The sequence below is a fragment of the Colius striatus genome, chromosome 10, assembly GCF_028858725.1.
Source record: "Colius striatus isolate bColStr4 chromosome 10, bColStr4.1.hap1, whole genome shotgun sequence".
Taxonomy (NCBI): Eukaryota; Metazoa; Chordata; class Aves; order Coliiformes; family Coliidae; genus Colius; species Colius striatus.
In genome coordinates, this window is record NC_084768.1 from 3,961,382 (window position 1) to 3,982,971 (window position 21,590).

The 21,590-nt window shown below is 63.3% G+C and overlaps 1 protein-coding gene across 1 annotated transcript; it reads right to left on the bottom strand.

Annotated features, from left to right (window-relative positions):
- Positions 1–526: 526 nt before the first annotated feature.
- Positions 527–21,030, bottom strand: SLC35D1 (solute carrier family 35 member D1). Its single transcript, XM_062003625.1, has 12 exons — positions 20,828–21,030; positions 20,437–20,470; positions 20,249–20,335; positions 19,963–20,030; positions 19,479–19,550; positions 18,982–19,050; positions 18,616–18,718; positions 14,823–14,915; positions 12,246–12,313; positions 11,885–11,963; positions 3,023–3,105; positions 527–1,704 (listed from the first exon to the last, which is right to left on the bottom strand). Exons 1-12 carry the CDS (start codon positions 21,025–21,027, stop codon positions 1,596–1,598), a joined length of 1,065 nt encoding a protein of 354 aa, XP_061859609.1. The 5' UTR covers positions 21,028–21,030; the 3' UTR covers positions 527–1,595.
- Between the last annotated feature and the right edge of the window lie 560 nt (positions 21,031–21,590).

The following is a 21,590-nucleotide window of genomic DNA, read 5'->3' on the forward strand; positions in this document are numbered from 1 at the left end:
AGCCACTGACAGAAATCAACATCCTGAACTTAAACAGTGATGGGTGAGTGTTCTTGTCCAAGGGACAGTGGAGAGGGATGGGGCTGGGGGCAACCAGGCAACCCCCCTGGAGCTCTGGCTCTTCAGCAGCTCTGCAGCTGATGGCAAAGCAAGCTGAGGTTTGGCTGAGGTTTAGGAAGCAATACTAATGACCAGGGAATTTTGTCTTTGTCCCACTGAGCTGTGGGAAGGGGAAGCATCAGCCCTCCCTGCTGCCAGGCCTCTCATCACCCCCAACCCACGCAGTGCCCCAGGAAGCGAAGCCCCTGGGATGGGAGTGTGGAGCAGAGGGCAGCAGCTTCACTCTACACCTTCACCAGCACTCTGTGGCACACAAGAACATCAAGGGTAAGCACTCAAAGAATGCAGCTTCCTCCAACAGCAGGTACATGTTTAGGACACACGTCCTGTTGTGTCTAGAAGCCCTTTTCCCAGGCCCCAAAGGAAATTACACACACACACACACACACACACAAAAACACCTCTCGAGGGTTTTACCAAAATCTCTTGTTTTTAAAACCACAATTAGAAACAATTCTCTTTAAAAACCCAAAGACAATGCAAGGAGAGACCTAGAAAGAAGTGCTGAGTCAGACAATCCTTACCAAAAGATCAGTTAACACTGCCCAATGTATGAAAAGTAAATCACATCGTTCAAAGACTTCAGGAAGCAAAGGCAGCTCCAGCAGAAACCCAGCCCTGCACCCACAGCCTCCCACCACCCCCCTGAGGGCTGGGGAGAGCAGGAGCAGTGGGTTTCTGGCCCCAGGGAAGGACTGCTGTGTGCCAGGTGGGATGCCAGCTCTTCCCTCAGCCCTCCAGCTGCTCCCCATGGGCTCCAAAGCTCCCTGGGAGAGCCCCTGCCCCAGGGGCCAGCCCCAGCCCCGCCAGCAGCTTTGCCTAGTGCAGAGGTGTCTGCCCCCAGGGTGGCTGGAGGAAGGCTGCTGGCCCTGCTGAGCTCACCAGGGATGGGTAAAACCATGTTGGGAACATCCCTGAGCAACCCTGGGCAGGAGAGCAAGGGGGTGACCCTCTGCAGGGCTCTGAGAGGCTGAGGAGGGTAAACCCAGCTTTAGAGTGGGTTAACAGAACACAGAACCCAACCCCAAACATGAGGCAGGTCAGGGAGCACTGTGCATTGAGCACAAAGGGTCTGGCATCCTGCAGAAGCAGCTTTGCTGGGGGAACAGCAGCGCTGGCCCTGCCCCAGCTCCCCCCCCAGCTCCCAGGGGCTCCCCTTCCTGCAGGGAGGGCTCTGGGGGGCAGGGAGCAAAGGCAGCCCCAGTATCCCCCAGGCTCAGGGCAGAGCCCTCCCAGTCTTTTGGCACTGCCACATGGCAGTGTGATTAGAACCCTGTCACCTCCTCCCAATCAGACTGAATTAGCTGCACCCTTCACCGTGCATCATCCTCCCCATCATTTGTCAAGGCAGCGCCATCGATTGTGCAAATCAAGAGCTGTGTCCTTCAGGGCATTCAGCCCCAATCCCTCCCTGCCTTCTGCCCACCATCAGCTGGACAGAAACAGGTTGCTTCCCAAGAAAAGCCTCTCCCTGCTCACACCGAGCTCTTTCCTTTACTATCCATCTTGCTGCCAGCTTCGGGCTGCTTGCTCAGCTGCTCCTCCGTGAAGGTGATGTAGGAGTACACCAGGCTTCCAGCAATACTGCAGAAACAGGGGCTCACAGTGAGACCTCCCCAGCTCAGGGCACGCTCCCCTGGCTCCCCCCAGCAGCCTCAGACAGACCTGCCCCAGGCACCCACCAACACCCCCTGCCACAGAAAAGCCAGAACCACGGGGAAAGGCCCCAGGAGCTGCTGCAAGCAGCAATTTGCACCAAGATTCTCCCTCTTCCTCCTAAGCTCAGGTGGTTTTGTTTCATTTGGACCCAAACACTCAGTGGCCCCAAGTCCCCAGGCTGCTGCTGGGACCCTCCACCACCAAAGGGACCCTGCTAAAGGCCAGGGGAGAACTGGGAGGCTTTTCACAGCACAGAAACACACCCAGGCCACAAAGGAGGCTTTTCCAAACACTGTGCTAAAATACCAGCTGAAACACACCCCAAAGTTCTTTCACCACCTGAACTCCACGATTCAGACACACACAACTCTGAGAACAACTCAGGTCTGCTGCTAAAATACAGCTCTCTGTCTGCTCTCCTGGCTTGGAAACAACCTGAGCCTGCCTGGGAGCTGCCAGCCCCACACCAGCTCCTCTGCTGAGCACAAACACCAGCCCCAGCAGGAGCTGCCACAGCCCAGGCTGTGGGTCAGCCCCACACCAGCTCCTCTGCTGAGCACAAACACCAGCCCCAGTGCGAGCTGCCACAGCCCGAGCTGTGGGTCAGCCCCACACCAGCTCCCCTCCTGCAGCACATCACCAGCCCCAGTGTGAGCTGCCACAGCCCGAGCTGTGGGTCAGCCCCACACCAGCTCCTCTCCTGCAGCACAAACACCAGCCCCAGTGCGAGCTGCCACAGCCCAAGCTGTGGGTCAGCCCCACACCAGCTCCTCTCCTGCAGCACAAACACCAGCCCCAGTGTGAGCTGCCACAGCCCGAGCTGTGGGTCAGCCCCACACCAGCTCCTCTGCAGAGCACAAACACCAGCCCCAGTGCGAGCTGCCACAGCCTGAGCTGTGGGTCAGCCCCACACCAGCTCCCCTCCTGCAGCACATCACCAGCCCCAGTGTGAGCTGCCACAGCCCGAGCTGTGGGTCAGCCCCACACCAGCTCCTCTCCTGCAGCACATCACCAGCCCCAGTGTGAGCTGCCACAGCCTGAGCTGTGGGTCAGCCCCACACCAGCTCCCCTCCTGCAGCACATCACCAGCCCCAGTGTGAGCTGCCACAGCCTGAGCTGTGGGTCAGCCCCACAGCAGCTCCTCTCCTGCAGCACATCACCAGCCCCAGCAGGATTTTTATGTCTCTTAAGAGCCCAAGTGTCAGTCTCACAGCAATTCTCCCACAGGGACCAGAGTTCTTACCTGATATTTAGGCCAATGAAGTTTGTCCATGTAAAAATATAGTCTCCTCCAAAAAACATCCCAATATAGGTTATTAAAATATTCTGCAAGGGAAGGAGGCACAAGCTGAGACACAGCCTGAGACGAGGCTCAGGAGCCAGGACCCGGGCTGCACACAGCCTGCAAAGGGCCATGCTGGGCTCAGAGCAGCGGGGACAGGTGAGAAATGCTCCTGAACACAGGCTTTGGCTCCAAAAAAGCCACCCAGCAGCACCTTCCACTCTGTGTACGCCGGGCTGAGGTGGCCCCAGAGGCTCGCAGCTGGTTTGGGGTACACGGGGCAGATGCCCAGGGCGGCTCCTGGCTCGTGCTGCAGCAACCCCACAGGCAGCACCCCCACTCCCCACAGTGCAGGAGCCCCAGGGGACCCCAAGTCACCTTCCAAGGGGCCTGCTATGGCTGCCAGGCAGCACCAGTCCTGACTCCCCATCATCCACAGCCCCTGGGCAGCCCAGGACAAGTCCCATAACCCACAGCCCCTGCTCAGCACCAGCCCTGAGCCCCCATCACCCACAGCCCCTGATCAGCCCAGGACAAGCTCCCATCATCCACAGCCCCTGCTCAGCCCAGGACAATCTCCCATCACCCACAGCCCCTGGGCAGCACCAGCCCTGAGACCCATCACCCACAGCCCCTGCTCAGCCCAGGACAATCCCCCATCACCCACAGCCCCTGATCAGCCCAGGCCAAGCCCCCATCACCCACAGCCCCTGGGCAGCACCAGCCCTGAGACCCATCACCCACAGCCCCTGCTCAGCACCAGTCCTGAGCCCCATCACCCACAGCCCCTGCTCAGCCCAGGACAAGCTCCCATCATCCACAGCCCCTGCTCAGCACCAGCCCTGAGCCCCATCACCCACAGCCCCTGCTCAGCCCAGGACAAGCCCCCATCATCCACAGCCCCTGCTCAGCACCAGCCCTGAGCCCCATCACCCACAGCCCCTGATCAGCCCAGGACAAGCTCCCATCACCCACAGCCCCTGCTCAGCACCAGCCCTGAGCCCCATCACCCACAGCCCCTGATCAGCCCAGGACAAGCTCCCATCACCCACAGCCCCTGCTCAGCACCAGCCCTGAGCCCCATCACCCACAGCCCCTGATCAGCCCAGGACAAGCTCCCATCACCCACAGCCCCTGCTCAGCACCAGCCCTGAGCCCCATCACCCACAGCCCCTGATCAGCCCAGGACAAGCTCCCATCACCCACAGCCCCTGCTCAGCACCAGCCCTGAGCCCCATCACCCACAGCCCCTGCTCAGCACCAGCCCTGAGCCCCCATCACCCAGAGCCCCTGCTCAGCCCAGGACAAGCCCCACCACCCACAGCCCCTGCTCAGCACCAGCCCTGAGCCCCATCACCCACAGCCCCTGCTCAGTCCAGGACAAGCCCCATCACCCACAGCCCCTGCTCAGCACCAGCCCTGAGCCCCCATCGCCCACAGCCCCTGCTCAGCACCAGCCCTGAGCCCCCATCGCCCACAGCCCCTGCTCAGCACCAGCCCTGAGCCCCATCACCCACAGCCCCTGCTCAGCCCAGGACAAGCCCCACCATCCACAGCCCCTGCTCAGCACCAGCCCTGAGCCCCATCACCCACAGCCCCTGCTCAGTCCAGGACAAGCCCCATCACCCACAGCCCCTGCTCAGCACCAGCCCTGAGCCCCATCACCCAGAGCCCCTGCCCAGCCCAGGACAAGCCCCATCACCCACAGCCCCTGCTCAGCACCAGCCCTGAGCCCCATCACCCACAGCCCCTGCTCAGTCCAGGACAAGCCCCATCACCCACAGCCCCTGCTCAGCACCAGCCCTGAGCCCCCATCGCCCACAGCCCCTGCTCAGCACCAGCCCTGAGCCCCATCACCCACAGCCCCTGCTCAGCCCAGGACAAGCCCCATCACCCACAGCCCCTGCTCAGCACCAGCCCTGAGCCCCCATCGCCCACAGCCCCTGCTCAGCCCAGGACAAGCCCCATCACCCACAGCCCCTGCTCAGCACCAGCCCTGAGCCCCATCACCCACAGCCCCTGCTCAGCCCAGGACAAGCCCCATCACCCACAGCCCCTGCTCAGCACCAGCCCTGAGCCCCATCACCCACAGCCCCTGATCAGCCCAGGACAAGCCCCATCACCCACAGCCCCTGCTCAGCACCAGCCCTGAGCCCCATCACCCACAGCCCCTGCTCAGCCCAGGACAAGCCCCATCACTCACAGCCCCTGCTCAGCCCAGGACAAGCCCCATCACCCACAGCCCCTGCTCAGCCCAGGACAAGCCCCATCACCCACAGCCCCTGCTCAGCCCAGGACAAGCCCCATCACCCACAGCCCCTGCTCAGCACCAGCCCTGAGCCCCATCACCCACAGCCCCTGATCAGCCCAGGACAAGCTCCCATCACCCACAGCCCCTGCTCAGCACCAGCCCTGAGCCCCATCACCCACAGCCCCTGATCAGCCCAGGACAAGCTCCCATCACCCACAGCCCCTGCTCAGCACCAGCCCTGAGCCCCATCACCCACAGCCCCTGATCAGCCCAGGACAAGCTCCCATCACCCACAGCCCCTGCTCAGCACCAGCCCTGAGCCCCATCACCCACAGCCCCTGCTCAGCACCAGCCCTGAGCCCCATCACCCACGGCCCCTGCTCAGCACCAGTCCTGAGCCCCCATCACCCACAGCCCCTGCTCAGCCCAGGACAAGCCCCACCACCCACAGCCCCTGCTCAGCACCAGCCCTGAGCCCCATCACCCACAGCCCCTGCTCAGTCCAGGACAAGCCCCATCACCCACAGCCCCTGCTCAGCACCAGCCCTGAGCCCCATCACCCACAGCCCCTGCTCAGCACCAGCCCTGAGCCCCCATCGCCCACAGCCCCTGCTCAGCACCAGCCCTGAGCCCCCATCGCCCACAGCCCCTGCTCAGCACCAGCCCTGAGCCCCATCACCCACAGCCCCTGCTCAGCCCAGGACAAGCCCCACCATCCACAGCCCCTGCTCAGCACCAGCCCTGAGCCCCATCACCCACAGCCCCTGCTCAGTCCAGGACAAGCCCCATCACCCACAGCCCCTGCTCAGCACCAGCCCTGAGCCCCATCACCCAGAGCCCCTGCCCAGCCCAGGACAAGCCCCATCACCCACAGCCCCTGCTCAGCACCAGCCCTGAGCCCCCATCGCCCACAGCCCCTGCTCAGCACCAGCCCTGAGCCCCATCACCCACAGCCCCTGCTCAGTCCAGGACAAGCCCCATCACCCACAGCCCCTGCTCAGCACCAGCCCTGAGCCCCCATCGCCCACAGCCCCTGCTCAGCACCAGCCCTGAGCCCCATCACCCACAGCCCCTGCTCAGCCCAGGACAAGCCCCATCACCCACAGCCCCTGCTCAGCACCAGCCCTGAGCCCCCATCGCCCACAGCCCCTGCTCAGCCCAGGACAAGCCCCATCACCCACAGCCCCTGCTCAGCACCAGCCCTGAGCCCCATCACCCACAGCCCCTGCTCAGCCCAGGACAAGCCCCATCACCCACAGCCCCTGCTCAGCACCAGCCCTGAGCCCCATCACCCACAGCCCCTGCTCAGCCCAGGACAAGCCCCATCACCCACAGCCCCTGCTCAGCCCAGGACAAGCCCCATCACCCACAGCCCCTGCTCAGCCCAGGACAAGCCCCATCACCCACAGCCCCTGCTCAGCACCAGCCCTGAGCCCCATCACCCACAGCCCCTGATCAGCCCAGGACAAGCTCCCATCACCCACAGCCCCTGCTCAGCACCAGCCCTGAGCCCCATCACCCACAGCCCCTGATCAGCCCAGGACAAGCTCCCATCACCCACAGCCCCTGCTCAGCACCAGCCCTGAGCCCCATCACCCACAGCCCCTGATCAGCCCAGGACAAGCTCCCATCACCCACAGCCCCTGCTCAGCACCAGCCCTGAGCCCCATCACCCACAGCCCCTGCTCAGCACCAGCCCTGAGCCCCCATCACCCACAGCCCCTGCTCAGCCCAGGACAAGCTCCCATCACCCACAGCCCCTGCTCAGCACCAGCCCTGAGCCCCATCACCCACAGCCCCTGATCAGCCCAGGACAAGCTCCCATCACCCACAGCCCCTGCTCAGCACCAGCCCTGAGCCCCATCACCCACAGCCCCTGCTCAGCACCAGCCCTGAGCCCCATCACCCACGGCCCCTGCTCAGCACCAGTCCTGAGCCCCCATCACCCAGAGCCCCTGCTCAGCCCAGGACAAGCCCCACCACCCACAGCCCCTGCTCAGCACCAGCCCTGAGCCCCATCACCCACAGCCCCTGCTCAGCCCAGGACAAGCCCCACCACCCACAGCCCCTGCTCAGCACCAGCCCTGAGCCCCATCACCCACAGCCCCTGCTCAGCACCAGCCCTGAGCCCCATCACCCACAGCCCCTGCTCAGTCCAGGACAAGCCCCATCACCCACAGCCCCTGCTCAGCACCAGCCCTGAGCCCCATCACCCAGAGCCCCTGCCCAGCCCAGGACAAGCCCCATCACCCACAGCCCCTGCTCAGCCCAGGACAAGCCCCATCACCCACAGCCCCTGCTCAGCACCAGCCCTGAGCCCCATCACCCACAGCCCCTGCTCAGCACCAGCCCTGAGCCCCATCACCCACAGCCCCTGCTCAGCACCAGCCCTGAGCCCCCATCGCCCACAGCCCCTGCTCAGCACCAGCCCTGAGCCCCATCACCCACAGCCCCTGCTCAGCCCAGGACAAGCCCCATCACCCACAGCCCCTGCTCAGCACCAGCCCTGAGCCCCCATCGCCCACAGCCCCTGCTCAGCCCAGGACAAGCCCCATCACCCACAGCCCCTGCTCAGCACCAGCCCTGAGCCCCATCACCCACAGCCCCTGCTCAGCCCAGGACAAGCCCCATCACCCACAGCCCCTGCTCAGCACCAGCCCTGAGCCCCATCACCCACAGCCCCTGCTCAGCCCAGGACAAGCCCCATCACTCACAGCCCCTGCTCAGCCCAGGACAAGCCCCATCACCCACAGCCCCTGCTCAGCACCAGCCCTGAGCCCCATCACCCACAGCCCCTGATCAGCCCAGGACAAGCTCCCATCACCCACAGCCCCTGCTCAGCACCAGCCCTGAGCCCCATCACCCACAGCCCCTGATCAGCCCAGGACAAGCTCCCATCACCCACAGCCCCTGCTCAGCACCAGCCCTGAGCCCCATCACCCACAGCCCCTGATCAGCCCAGGACAAGCTCCCATCACCCACAGCCCCTGCTCAGCACCAGCCCTGAGCCCCATCACCCACAGCCCCTGCTCAGCACCAGCCCTGAGCCCCATCACCCACGGCCCCTGCTCAGCACCAGTCCTGAGCCCCCATCACCCACAGCCCCTGCTCAGCCCAGGACAAGCCCCACCACCCACAGCCCCTGCTCAGCACCAGCCCTGAGCCCCATCACCCACAGCCCCTGCTCAGTCCAGGACAAGCCCCATCACCCACAGCCCCTGCTCAGCACCAGCCCTGAGCCCCCATCGCCCACAGCCCCTGCTCAGCACCAGCCCTGAGCCCCATCACCCACAGCCCCTGCTCAGCCCAGGACAAGCCCCACCATCCACAGCCCCTGCTCAGCACCAGCCCTGAGCCCCATCACCCACAGCCCCTGCTCAGTCCAGGACAAGCCCCATCACCCACAGCCCCTGCTCAGCACCAGCCCTGAGCCCCATCACCCAGAGCCCCTGCCCAGCCCAGGACAAGCCCCATCACCCACAGCCCCTGCTCAGCACCAGCCCTGAGCCCCATCACCCACAGCCCCTGCTCAGTCCAGGACAAGCCCCATCACCCACAGCCCCTGCTCAGCACCAGCCCTGAGCCCCCATCGCCCACAGCCCCTGCTCAGCACCAGCCCTGAGCCCCATCACCCACAGCCCCTGCTCAGCCCAGGACAAGCCCCATCACCCACAGCCCCTGCTCAGCACCAGCCCTGAGCCCCCATCGCCCACAGCCCCTGCTCAGCCCAGGACAAGCCCCATCACCCACAGCCCCTGCTCAGCACCAGCCCTGAGCCCCATCACCCACAGCCCCTGCTCAGCCCAGGACAAGCCCCATCACCCACAGCCCCTGCTCAGCACCAGCCCTGAGCCCCATCACCCACAGCCCCTGCTCAGCCCAGGACAAGCCCCATCACTCACAGCCCCTGCTCAGCCCAGGACAAGCCCCATCACCCACAGCCCCTGCTCAGCCCAGGACAAGCCCCATCACCCACAGCCCCTGCTCAGCCCAGGACAAGCTCCCATCACCCACAGCCCCTGCTCAGCACCAGCCCTGAGCCCCATCACCCACAGCCCCTGATCAGCCCAGGACAAGCTCCCATCACCCACAGCCCCTGCTCAGCACCAGCCCTGAGCCCCATCACCCACAGCCCCTGATCAGCCCAGGACAAGCTCCCATCACCCACAGCCCCTGCTCAGCACCAGCCCTGAGCCCCATCACCCACAGCCCCTGATCAGCCCAGGACAAGCTCCCATCACCCACAGCCCCTGCTCAGCACCAGCCCTGAGCCCCATCACCCACAGCCCCTGCTCAGCACCAGCCCTGAGCCCCCATCACCCACAGCCCCTGCTCAGCCCAGGACAAGCTCCCATCACCCACAGCCCCTGCTCAGCACCAGCCCTGAGCCCCATCACCCACAGCCCCTGATCAGCCCAGGACAAGCTCCCATCACCCACAGCCCCTGCTCAGCACCAGCCCTGAGCCCCATCACCCACAGCCCCTGCTCAGCACCAGTCCTGAGCCCCCATCACCCAGAGCCCCTGCTCAGCCCAGGACAAGCCCCACCACCCACAGCCCCTGCTCAGCACCAGCCCTGAGCCCCATCACCCACAGCCCCTGCTCAGCCCAGGACAAGCCCCACCACCCACAGCCCCTGCTCAGCACCAGCCCTGAGCCCCATCACCCACAGCCCCTGCTCAGCACCAGCCCTGAGCCCCATCACCCACAGCCCCTGCTCAGTCCAGGACAAGCCCCATCACCCACAGCCCCTGCTCAGCACCAGCCCTGAGCCCCATCACCCAGAGCCCCTGCCCAGCCCAGGACAAGCCCCATCACCCACAGCCCCTGCTCAGCACCAGCCCTGAGCCCCATCACCCACAGCCCCTGCTCAGCACCAGCCCTGAGCCCCATCACCCACAGCCCCTGCTCAGTCCAGGACAAGCCCCATCACCCACAGCCCCTGGGCAGCACCAGCCCTGAGCCCCCATCGCCCACAGCCCCTGCTCAGCACCAGCCCTGAGCCCCATCACCCACAGCCCCTGCTCAGCCCAGGACAAGCCCCATCACCCACAGCCCCTGCTCAGCACCAGCCCTGAGCCCCATCACCCACAGCCCCTGCTCAGCACCAGCCCTGAGCCCCATCACCCACAGCCCCTGCTCAGCACCAGCCCTGAGCCCCCATCGCCCACAGCCCCTGCTCAGCACCAGCCCTGAGCCCCATCACCCACAGCCCCTGCTCAGCCCAGGACAAGCCCCATCACCCACAGCCCCTGCTCAGCACCAGCCCTGAGCCCCCATCGCCCACAGCCCCTGCTCAGCCCAGGACAAGCCCCATCACCCACAGCCCCTGCTCAGCACCAGCCCTGAGCCCCATCACCCACAGCCCCTGCTCAGCCCAGGACAAGCCCCATCACCCACAGCCCCTGCTCAGCACCAGCCCTGAGCCCCATCACCCACAGCCCCTGCTCAGCCCAGGACAAGCCCCATCACTCACAGCCCCTGCTCAGCCCAGGACAAGCCCCATCACCCACAGCCCCTGCTCAGCACCAGCCCTGAGCCCCATCACCCACAGCCCCTGCTCAGCCCAGGACAAGCCCCATCACCCACAGCCCCTGCTCAGCACCAGCCCTGAGCCCCATCACCCACAGCCCCTGCTCAGCCCAGGACAAGCCCCACCATCCACAGCCCCTGGGCAGCACCAGCCCTGATCCCCATCACCCACAGCCCCTGATCAGCCCAGGACAAGCCCCATCACCCACAGCCCCTGCTCAGCACCAGCCCTGAGCCCCATCACCCACAGCCCCTGCTCAGCCCAGGACAAGCCCCATCACCCACAGCCCCTGCTCAGCACCAGCCCTGAGCCCCATCACCCACAGCCCCTAGGCAGCCCAGGACAAGCCCCCATCACCCACAGCCCCTGGGCAGCCCAGGACAAGCCCCCATCACCCACAGCCCCTGGGCAGCCCAGGACAAGCCCCATCACCCACAGCCCCTGCTCAGCACCAGCCCTGAGCCCCATCACCCACAGCCCCTGCTCAGCCCAGGACAAGCCCCATCACCCAGAGCCCCTGCTCGGCCCAGGACAATCTCCCATCACCCACAGCCCCTAGGCAGCACCAGCCCTGAGCCCCATCACCCACAGCCCCTGCTCAGCCCAGGACAAGCCCCATCACCCACAGCCCCTGCTCAGCACTAGCCCTGAGCCCCATCACCCACAGCCCCTGCTCAGCCCAGGACAAGCCCCATCACCCACAGCCCCTGGGCAGCACCAGCCCTGATCCCCATCACCCACAGCCCCTGCTCAGCCCAGGACAAGCCCCATCACCCACAGCCCCTGCTCAGCACCAGCCCTGAGCCCCATCACCCTCAGCCCCTGCTCAGCCCAGGACAATCCCCCATCACCCAGAGCCCCTGCTCAGCCCAGGACAATCTCCCATCACCCACAGCCCCTGCTCAGCACCAGCCCTGAGACCTATCACCCACAGCCCCTGCTCAGCACCAGCCCTGAGACCTATCACCCACAGCCCCTGGGCAGCCCAGGACAAGCCCTGAGCCTCCCTCATCACCCCGTGAGCACAGTTGCCCCTCACCTTAATGCAGCCAACTATTGTAGTTGTAAGAGCAGAATTATACTGAGTGCAAAGAACAGTGGAGTACATCAGAATAAACCTGCAGGACAGAGAGAGACATCAGGCTCCAGGCAGCCCTTGGGCACTGCCACCCATCTCCTCACCTCACCCCCCTGCCCAGAGCAGCATTCATTCAGCTGCTTGGCTGGCTAAGCCTGCCCTGAGCCAGGGCAGGGTATTCTCTGCCACAGCTCTCACAAATGGCCATATCAGGACCAAAGACTTTATTTCTCATTATCATTTTTACCCCCAGAGTGGCTGAGCCCCCCAAAACACAGCCCTGGAGCAGAGCCCCCTGCCCTGCACCGCCACGCAGCCTTACCCCATCACACACGAGAGCGTGAACTGCACGAGGAACAGCGTGTCTGCCCAGCCCTGGTACTCCATGGCCTGCAACACACACAGCACAGCCCTCAGAGGAGCAGCAGCAACCACAGCAACTCCCAGCACGCCAGGAAACAACCCCCTGCCAGAGGCTGTGGTGGCACAGCAGGACACACCGCACGGGGCTGAGCCCAGGGTGCCGTCCCCAGGGCTGCAGGGGGGGCACAGCAGCACTCCCTCCCACAGGCAGCACTGAGGAGCAGTCCCAGGGGCAGCAGGCAGCAGGGAAGGGCATTTCCCAGGCAGCTGCTGCCCACACTCACCCTCCTGCCAACTCCCCTGTTGCAAACCACAGCGCTCAGCACATCCCAGGGGCACCTGAGCCCTGCAGACTGAAGGGATTCTGGATCCCACACCAGCGCTTTTTCTGCTGGGTGTTTTTGGCTGGCTGGTTTCCCTCAGGTCCCACACATTTTTGCCAGCTGCAGGTCAAGACTCTGAGCTCCAGCAGCAGGAAAGGGTTTGCAGCAGGGACAGGGAAGGAGGTCAGAGCCCAGTGCCACCAGCTGGGGTGGGTCTGAAGGACCCTCGTGCAGCTCAGCAACAGGAAGCACAAAGTGTTTCCCATGGGCAAGAGCAACCCTCAGCCCAGGGTGACCAGGAGCTGTGCTGTAGAAAGGGGAATGATGTCCTGGGCTGCACTTGGCTTGAGGGAGGAGATCCCTCCCCTCTGCTCAGTGCTGGTGAGGCCACCCCTGGGGTGAAGGTCCAGCACTGGGCTCCCCAGGGCAAGGCAGACATAGGCAGACTAGAGAAAGTCCAACAAGGGGCAACCAGGATGAAGGGCCTGGGAGCATCTCTGCCTGGAGGAGAGGCTGAGAGAGCTGGAACTGCTCAGCCTGGGGCAGAGCAGGCTCAGGGGGATCTCACCATCTGTACCAACACCTGAAGGGACGGTGCCAGGGGCTGGGATGGGCTCTGACAGTGGTGCCCAGGGAAGGAGCAGAGGCCATGGGCACACAGTGACACACAGGAGGGTCTCTCTGGCCACCAGTGTGGGCACAGGCTGCCCAGGGAGCTGAGGGAGTCTCCATCCTTGGAGACACTCAGAACCCGGCGTGCTCCAGGGGCTGGGCCACAGGAGCCCTGGGGGTCCCTGCCAGCTGTGGCCAGCTGGTGATGCAGCTATGGGGCAAGGACAGAGCAGGGCCATGGCTGCTCCCCACACCTCCTCTCCCACATGGCAGCAAAGGGGATGGTGTCAGATACAACATGCCAGCCTGGGGGGACCCTCCTGCAGCTAATTCCTGGGAGGAAGGGGATGAACTGCATCAGCTTTCCTCACCACCACCCTCCTGCCCGCTCCTGCCTCTTGCAAAGCACAGCATGACAAGACCTCATGTTGCTGAGCTACAAGTCTCAACACATGCAGGAGCACAAGCAGAGTGTGGGGGCTTTCCTGTGCAAACCCCCCTCTCACTCCATCCCAGCCCCCCACAGTGCAGCCCCCACCACTCCCCAGCCAGCTCCCAAGAGCCATCCCCACGCCAGACACGTTCAGCTTCACAAGAGGGTTTTTCATCAGGCTGCAACTGTGGAGTTTCCTGGCAGCAGCCCCAACAGAGCTCATCTTTGTCTGCCTCTGGCTGCCAGGAGCTTGCCCAGGGAAAAAGGACTTGATTCAGGGGGAGGGAAAAAAAGGAAAAGCAAAAAAAAAGAGAGCCCCAGAGCAGCAGCATTTCTCTGTGTGCTGAACAGAGGCTGCACAGTGCAGCACAGAGCTACATTTTGCTCCCTGTCCCACAGCTCCTGCTGATAAATGAGCACTTTATCCCCAAATATACCCCACTGAGCCACCCCTGGTGAAGGGCAGGGTCTGAGCTCCTGGCAGCCACTCCTCCTCTCTAACCACAGCAGCTAATCACTGCTCACTGGGGCTCCTCAACAGGGAATAAAGCTCCTAAGGAGGGAACTGACATCAGCCCCAGCCCCAGCCCCCTCCTGCCTGGGCAGAGTTGGGGGACAGGAGTGTCTGTGGGGGCAGCCATGGTCTGGCAACACCTCTGTCCTCCTACATGTAATACTAATGATACTGATGTCATGTGGACAGAACTGCACATGACTCAGATGGTGCCCTGATGGGGCAGCACATGCAGAACAACCCCTGGAGCAATTCAACATAATGCCTGTCCCAGAAGAGGCTGAAAGAGCCTGAAGACCCTCATTCTTAAACCACTCAACCCCTCTGCTTTCAGTAACATCTGGTTTCACTTATTGCTCTTGCACTTCCCCAGTCCCTCCAGCACTACAGAAAGAAAGATGGAGCAACTGTGTGGCTGCAGAGCCCAACGTGAGGCTCAAGGTTCTGCCTTGGGGGCAGCTCCCGTCCTCCCCTCCCCGGATGCTGTGTGCAAACTGCGGGTAACCAACTGCTCTGCAGCCACAGCTTTCACTGTTTCCCATTTCATGCAAGAAAGGCCCAAGCCACAGGAAAGTGCAACCTAAGGAAGAGCAAAAGGTTCTCCTCTGTGCACAGGGCACGGTGCCAAAGCAGCCCCTGGGGCCAGAGCCCTACCTTCTGCGCGTCCCCGGTGAAGTAGGCGATGGTCAGGGTGGGCAGGATCATGAACAGTGCATTGTAGTACAGCAAACCGTACTTCCCCAGCTCCTGCAAACAACAAACACCTCTGTCTGGCCACGTTGCATCCAAAAAGGAACACAAACCCTTATTCATGTTGTGGCTGAAGGCCAGGTCCCACCAGCTAAACCCACCCACAAGGGGTTCCCAGAGCCAGGCGGCAGTCGCAGGCTGGGGACAACGAACTACTCTGCAGTTGCATGACCTGAGTGCTTCCCACTTCATGGAAGAAAGAGAAGGCACAGCAGAGTGCAATGGGACAAAGCTGGGGCTGCTTTATTGGAATATGGATGTTAAAATATTAGTGCATTTCCTTTTATGACTGTACATGTTTATTTTTGTATGTATTACACAGTATACACATACAGATCTCTTAACACCCCATCACAGCCCTCCCTCCATAGCACCCCATCACAGCCCTCCCTCCATAACACCCCATCACAGACCTCCCTCCATAGCATCCCATCACAGACCTCCCTCTCCAACACCCCATCACAGACCTCCCTCTCCAACACCCCATCACAGACCTCCCTCTCCAACACCCCATCACAGACCTCCCTCTCCAATATCCCATCACAGACCTCCCTCTCCAGCATCCCATCACAGACCTCCCTCCATAGCACCCCACCACACACCTCCCTCCATAACACCCCATCGCAGACCTCCCTCTCCAACATCCCATCACAGACCTCCCTCCATAGCACCCCATCGCAGACCTCCCTCTCCAACATCCCATCACAGATCTCCCTCTCCAACACCCCATCGCAGACCTCCCTCTCCAACACCCCATCACAGACCTCCCTCTCCAACACCCCATCACAGACCTCCCTCTCCAACACCCCATCACAGACCTCCCTCTCCAACACCCCATCACAGACCTCCCTCTCCAACACCCCATCACAGACCTCCCTCTCCAACATCCCATCACAGACCTCCCTCTCCAACACCCCATCACAGACCTCCCTCTCCAACACCCCATCACAGACCTCCCTCTCCAACACCCCATCACAGACCTCCCTCTCCAACACCCCATCACAGACCTCCCTCTCCAACACCCCATCACAGACCTCCCTCTCCAACATCCCATCACAGACCTCCCTCTCCAACACCCCATCACAGACCTCCCTCTCCAACACCCCATCACAGACCTCCCTCTCCAACACCCCATCACAGACCTCCCTCTCCAACACCCCATCACAGACCTCCCTCTCCAACACCCCATCACAGACCTCCCTCTCCAACACCCCATCACAGACCTCCCTCTCCAGCATCCCATCACAGACCTCCCTCTCCAACACCCCATCACAGACCTCCCTCTCCAACACCCCATCACAGACCTCCCTCTCCAACATCCCATCACAGACCTCCCTCTCCAACACCCCATCACAGACCTCCCTCTCCAACACCCCATCACAGACCTCCCTCTCCAACACCCCATCACAGACCTCCCTCTCCAACACCCCATCACAGACCTCCCTCTCCAACACCCCATCACAGACCTCCCTCTCCAACACCCCATCACAGACCTCCCTCTCCAACATCCCATCACAGACCTCCCTCTCCAACACCCCATCACAGACCTCCCTCTCCAACACCCCATCACAGACCTCCCTCTCCAACACCCCATCACAGACCTCCCTCTCCAACACCCCATCACAGACCTCCCTCTCCAACACCCCATCACAGACCTCCCTCTCCAACACCCCATCACAGACCTCCCTCTCCAACATCCCATCACAGACCTCCCTCTCCAACATCCCATCACAGACCTCCCTCTCCAACATCCCATCACAGACCTCCCTCTCCAATATCCCATCACAGACCTCCCTCTCCAACACCCCATCACAGACCTCCCTCCATAACACCCCATCACAGCCCTCCCTCCATAGCATCCCATCGCAGCCCTCCCTCCATAGCATCCCATCGCAGCCCTCCCTCCATAGCATCCCATCGCAGACCTCCCTCTCCAACACCCCATCACAGACCTCCCTCTCCAACACCCCATCACAGACCTCCCTCTCCAACACCCCATCACAGACCTCCCTCTCCAACACCCCATCACAGACCTCCCTCCATAACACCCCATCACAGACCTCCCTCCATAGCACCCCATCACAGACCTCCCTCCATAGCACCCCATCACAGCCCTCCCTCCATAGCATCCCATCACAGACCTCCCTCCATAGCACCCCATCACAGACCTCCCTCTCCAACACCCCATCACAGACCTCCCTCTCCAACACCCCATCACAGACCTCCCTCTCCAACACCCCATCACAGACCTCCCTCCATAGCACCCCATCACAGACCTCCCTCCATAGCACCCCATCACAGACCTCCCTCCATAGCACCCCATCACAGCCCTCCCTCCATAGCATCCCATCACAGACCTCCCTCCATAGCACCCCATCACAGACCTCCCTCCATAGCACCCCATCACAGCCCTCCCTCCATAGCATCCCATCACAGACCTCCCTCCATAGCACCCCATCGCAGACCTCCCTCCATAACACCCCATCACAGACCTCCCTCTCCAACACCCCATCACAGACCTCCCTCTCCAACACCCCATCACAGACCTCCCTCTCCAACACCCCATCACAGACCTCCCTCTCCAACACCCCATCACAGACCTCCCTCTCCAATATCCCATCGCAGACCTCCCTCCATAACACCCCACCACAGACCTCCCTCCATAGCATCCCATCACAGACCTCCCTCCATAACACCCCACCACACACCTCCCTCCATAACACCCCATCACAGACCTCCCTCCATAACACCCCATCGCAGACCTCCCTCTCCAACATCCCATCACAGACCTCCCTCTCCAATATCCCATCGCAGACCTCCCTCTCCAATATCCCATCGCAGACCTCCCTCCCTAACATCCCATCACAGACCTCCCTCCATAACACCCCATCACAGACCTCCCTCCATAACACCCCATCACAGACCTCCCTCTCCAACACCCCATCACAGACCTCCCTCTCCAACACCCCATCACAGACCTCCCTCTCCAACACCCCATCACAGACCTCCCTCCATAACACCCCATCACAGACCTCCCTCCATAGCACCCCATCACAGACCTCCCTCCATAGCACCCCATCACAGACCTCCCTCCATAACACCCCATCACAGACCTCCCTCTCCAACACCCCATCACAGACCTCCCTCTCCAACACCCCATCACAGACCTCCCTCTCCAACATCCCATCACAGACCTCCCTCTCCAATATCCCATCGCAGACCTCCCTCTCCAACACCCCATCACAGACCTCCCTCTCCAACATCCCATCACAGACCTCCCTCTCCAACATCCCATCACAGACCTCCCTCTCCAACATCCCATCACAGACCTCCCTCTCCAATATCCCATCGCAGACCTCCCTCCATAACACCCCATCACAGCCCTCCCTCCATAGCATCCCATCGCAGACCTCCCTCCATAACACCCCATCACAGACCTCCCTCTCCAACACCCCATCACAGACCTCCCTCTCCAACACCCCATCACAGACCTCCCTCCATAACACCCCATCACAGACCTCCCTCCATAGCACCCCATCACAGACCTCCCTCTCCAACATCCCATCACAGACCTCCCTCCATAACACCCCATCACAGACCTCCCTCCATAGCACCCCATCACAGACCTCCCTCTCCAACATCCCATCACAGACCTCCCTCCATAACACCCCATCACAGACCTCCCTCCACAGCCTACCTTGGAATCCAGCTTCTGCTTCACGTAGGCACCGTTTGCAGCTGTTAAGGCATCGTTAATCAGGATAAAAATATACCCTTCCAGATCGAATGCCAGGTCAGAGCTGGGAGAGGGGAGACAAAAGCCCAAGTCCTCGGTGTGCAGAGGGTAAGGCTGGCAAGAGTCCTTCCCCCTTCCCTTTTGCCAGCAACGTGTCAGAAAACGTTAATCACGGGAGGAGGGGCTGGGATTTGGGTCAGTAACACATTCTTTCCTACTGGAGAGCACGTCTGAGGGTAGGCAGAAGGCAGCCTTCCCTCTGTGTGTTCCAAGCACGCAGCGTGGCAGCCCCTCAGCCCCCCTGCCCGGCCCAGCACAGGCACCCACCTGGCAGCCACGAACGCCCCGAGGATCATCGCAAATACTGTCATCTGAATGCCCCAGGAAAACTTCTTCCTGCAAAGGCAGAGAGGGGAGAGCACGGCAGTAAATCCCCACTGAAGCACTGTGAATGCTTTGGGGGAGGAGCAGGGAGAAGCCTTTCCCTGCAGCACACAGAGAGGGGAGAAAACCCCCGAGCAAACCAACGCGTGCCAGAGCAGCAACAACACCCCCAGGCAGTTATCTCGGTGATTCAAGACCCAGCAGCTTTGCAGGGCTGAGAGCTACAGCTCTGCCTGCTGCTGAGAAGGGCTGGGCACAGGGCACAGGCAGGGACCAGCCCGGTGCTGTGGGGGCTGTGAGCACACAGGAGGGGAAAAGGGTCACCCAGACCAACACCCTGCTGCTCTCTGAATCCCCTTCCTCTGCCCACCCACCTCCCCCAAGCCCAGCTCAAACCCTGAGCCCTCCAGCCCCAACTCCAACCACACAGGAAGACTCACTTGAGTAAGAATCCTTCGGCAAACATTGTAAACAGGATGGAAAACCTTCGCAGGACGGTGAACATGGGCAGGCTGCAAGAGGGAGGTGGGGCAGGGTGAGAGGCTGCGTGTCCCCCCACGGCCAAAACAGCCCTTCACGGGGCAGCAGCCCAAGGAAAGGGCTCCAGGGCTGCACGGCTGAGCCTGCAGGCAGAACAGCACCGTCCTCACAAGCATCATCACACCAGGGTGCAGCACCCCAGGGACAGCCCTGGTCCCTCACCCACAGCACGGGAGGGCCAGTCCCAGCACACCACGTGCCCCCTCCCCACGGGCTGGGGAACACGCACGTGGCTCGTTCCAGCGTGGGCAGAGCAGGAGGCTCACGGCCCCGAGCGGCTGCTGCTCAGGTCACCCACACTCCTGCAGAGCCTCAGGGCCTGGCAGCAGCTCCTTGCAAGCACCAGAGCTCCCCCCACACCCCACAGACAAACCCCCTCCGTACTTGAGCTTCTTTGTGCTGAACAGTCCTGTGATCTGGTTCCCAAAATACAGAAGAGGTAGAGGAAACGTCTAGAAAACGATCAGAGGGACAAGACACAGCGTGAGCAGCCAGAGCACGGCGGGGAAACTCCCCAGCAGCTCCCGGGGCAACCAGCCTGAGCATCCCGCTGCCAAAGCACAGCCGGGGGAAGAGCGGGGTGAGGGGCCGCGCCAGGGACCCGCGGGCAGCCCCGGGGCGGAGGAGAGCTGCCCGGGGAGGGTGGGCAGTGCCCGGGCACGGGACTTACCCGCCGTGGGATGTGTCTGTCGAGGTCGGGGAACTTTACCACCCGCAGCGCCTTGCCCGCCCAGAGCACCGCCACGGTGGCCAGCATCTGCAAGAGAGGTGGTCAGCTCCACCGCCTCCCCCCCGCACGGGGAAGGGGCGAGCGAGGCTGGGGGGGACACGAAGGGGCGCGGGGGACACCCCACTCACCTGGCCCAGCCCCACGCAGAGCGAGGAGGGAAACCTGCGGGGAGAGAGCAGCGACGAGCGGGTCAGGGACGCACCAGCCCCGCAGCCCCCCGAACGAGCGGGGCAGCCCCCGAACGAGCGGGACAGCCCCCGAACGAGCGGGACAGCCCCCGAACGAGCGGGACAGCCCCTGAACGAGCGGGGCAGCCCCCGAACGAGCGGGACGAAAGCCCCCGAACGAGCGGGGGCAGCCGCGGGGGCGTGCGCGGGGGCAACCGGCCCGCGGGAGCGGGGGGGAGGCGAAGGGCCGGGAGGAGCCCGGGGCGAGTAGGGGGGCAGGAGGCAGAGCAGGCACCCGGCCCAGGGCAGCGGGGCTCCGGCACGGCGCGGGATGGGGGCAGCGCGGCCGTACCCGTAGGTGGTGAGGACGCTCTTGTTGACCACGACGATGAGGAAGGAGCTGAGGCCGTAGAAAGCCGCGGCCAGGAGGCGCAGGCAGAGCGGCAGCCCCGGTGCCGCCATCCCCCGCTCCGCATCGCCGCGCACCGCGGCTCCCGCGGGGGCTCCGGCCCCGACCACCGGGCGTCTGCGCGCCGCCGGCCTCGACGACATGGCTGCGGGGGCGGGACGGGGCGGGACGGGCTCTGGCCCCGACCACCGGGCGTCTGCGCGCCGCCGGCCTCGACGACATGGCTGCGGGGGCGGGACGGGGCGGGACGGGCTCCGGCCTCGACGACATGGCTGCGGGGGCGGGACGGGGCGGGCGCAGCGCGGGGGGCCGGGCACGGCAGCGCGTCTGGCCCGGGGCGCCGGGAGAGGGGGCGCGCAGGGGTCTGGGAGCGGGTGGCATGGCGAGGAGAGCTGGCGTGGGGGGATAGCACAGGGGGCACGGCACGGGGGTCTGGGAGCGGGTGGCATCGCGAGGAGAGCTGGCGTGGGGGGATAGCACAGGGGGCACGGCACGGGGGTCTGGGAGCGGGTGGCATCGCGAGGAGAGCTGGCGTGGGGGGATAGCACAGGGGGCACGGCACGGGGGTCTGGGAGCGGGTGGCATCGCGAGGAGAGCTGGCGTGGGGGGATAGCACAGGGGGCACGGCACGGGGGTCCGGCGCTGGGGGTGTAGCACGATGGGGCATCCCCCGGGGGGGATTCGTGGCACCGGGGTTTGGAGAGGG

What these genes read in the sequence shown, in the direction of transcription:
- SLC35D1 (XM_062003625.1), bottom strand. Translation starts at nt 21,027, where the DNA reads ATGTCGTCGAGGCCGGCGGCGCGCAGACGCCCGGTGGTCGGGGCCGGA. An exon ending in AGCGTCCTCACCACCTACGG is followed by an intron (nt 20,471 to 20,827) that starts GTACGGCCGCGC and finishes CTCTCCCCGCAG; the next exon opens with GTTTCCCTCCTCGCTCTGCG. An exon ending in TCTGCGTGGGGCTGGGCCAG is followed by an intron (nt 20,336 to 20,436) that starts GTGAGTGGGGTG and finishes CCTCTCTTGCAG; the next exon opens with ATGCTGGCCACCGTGGCGGT.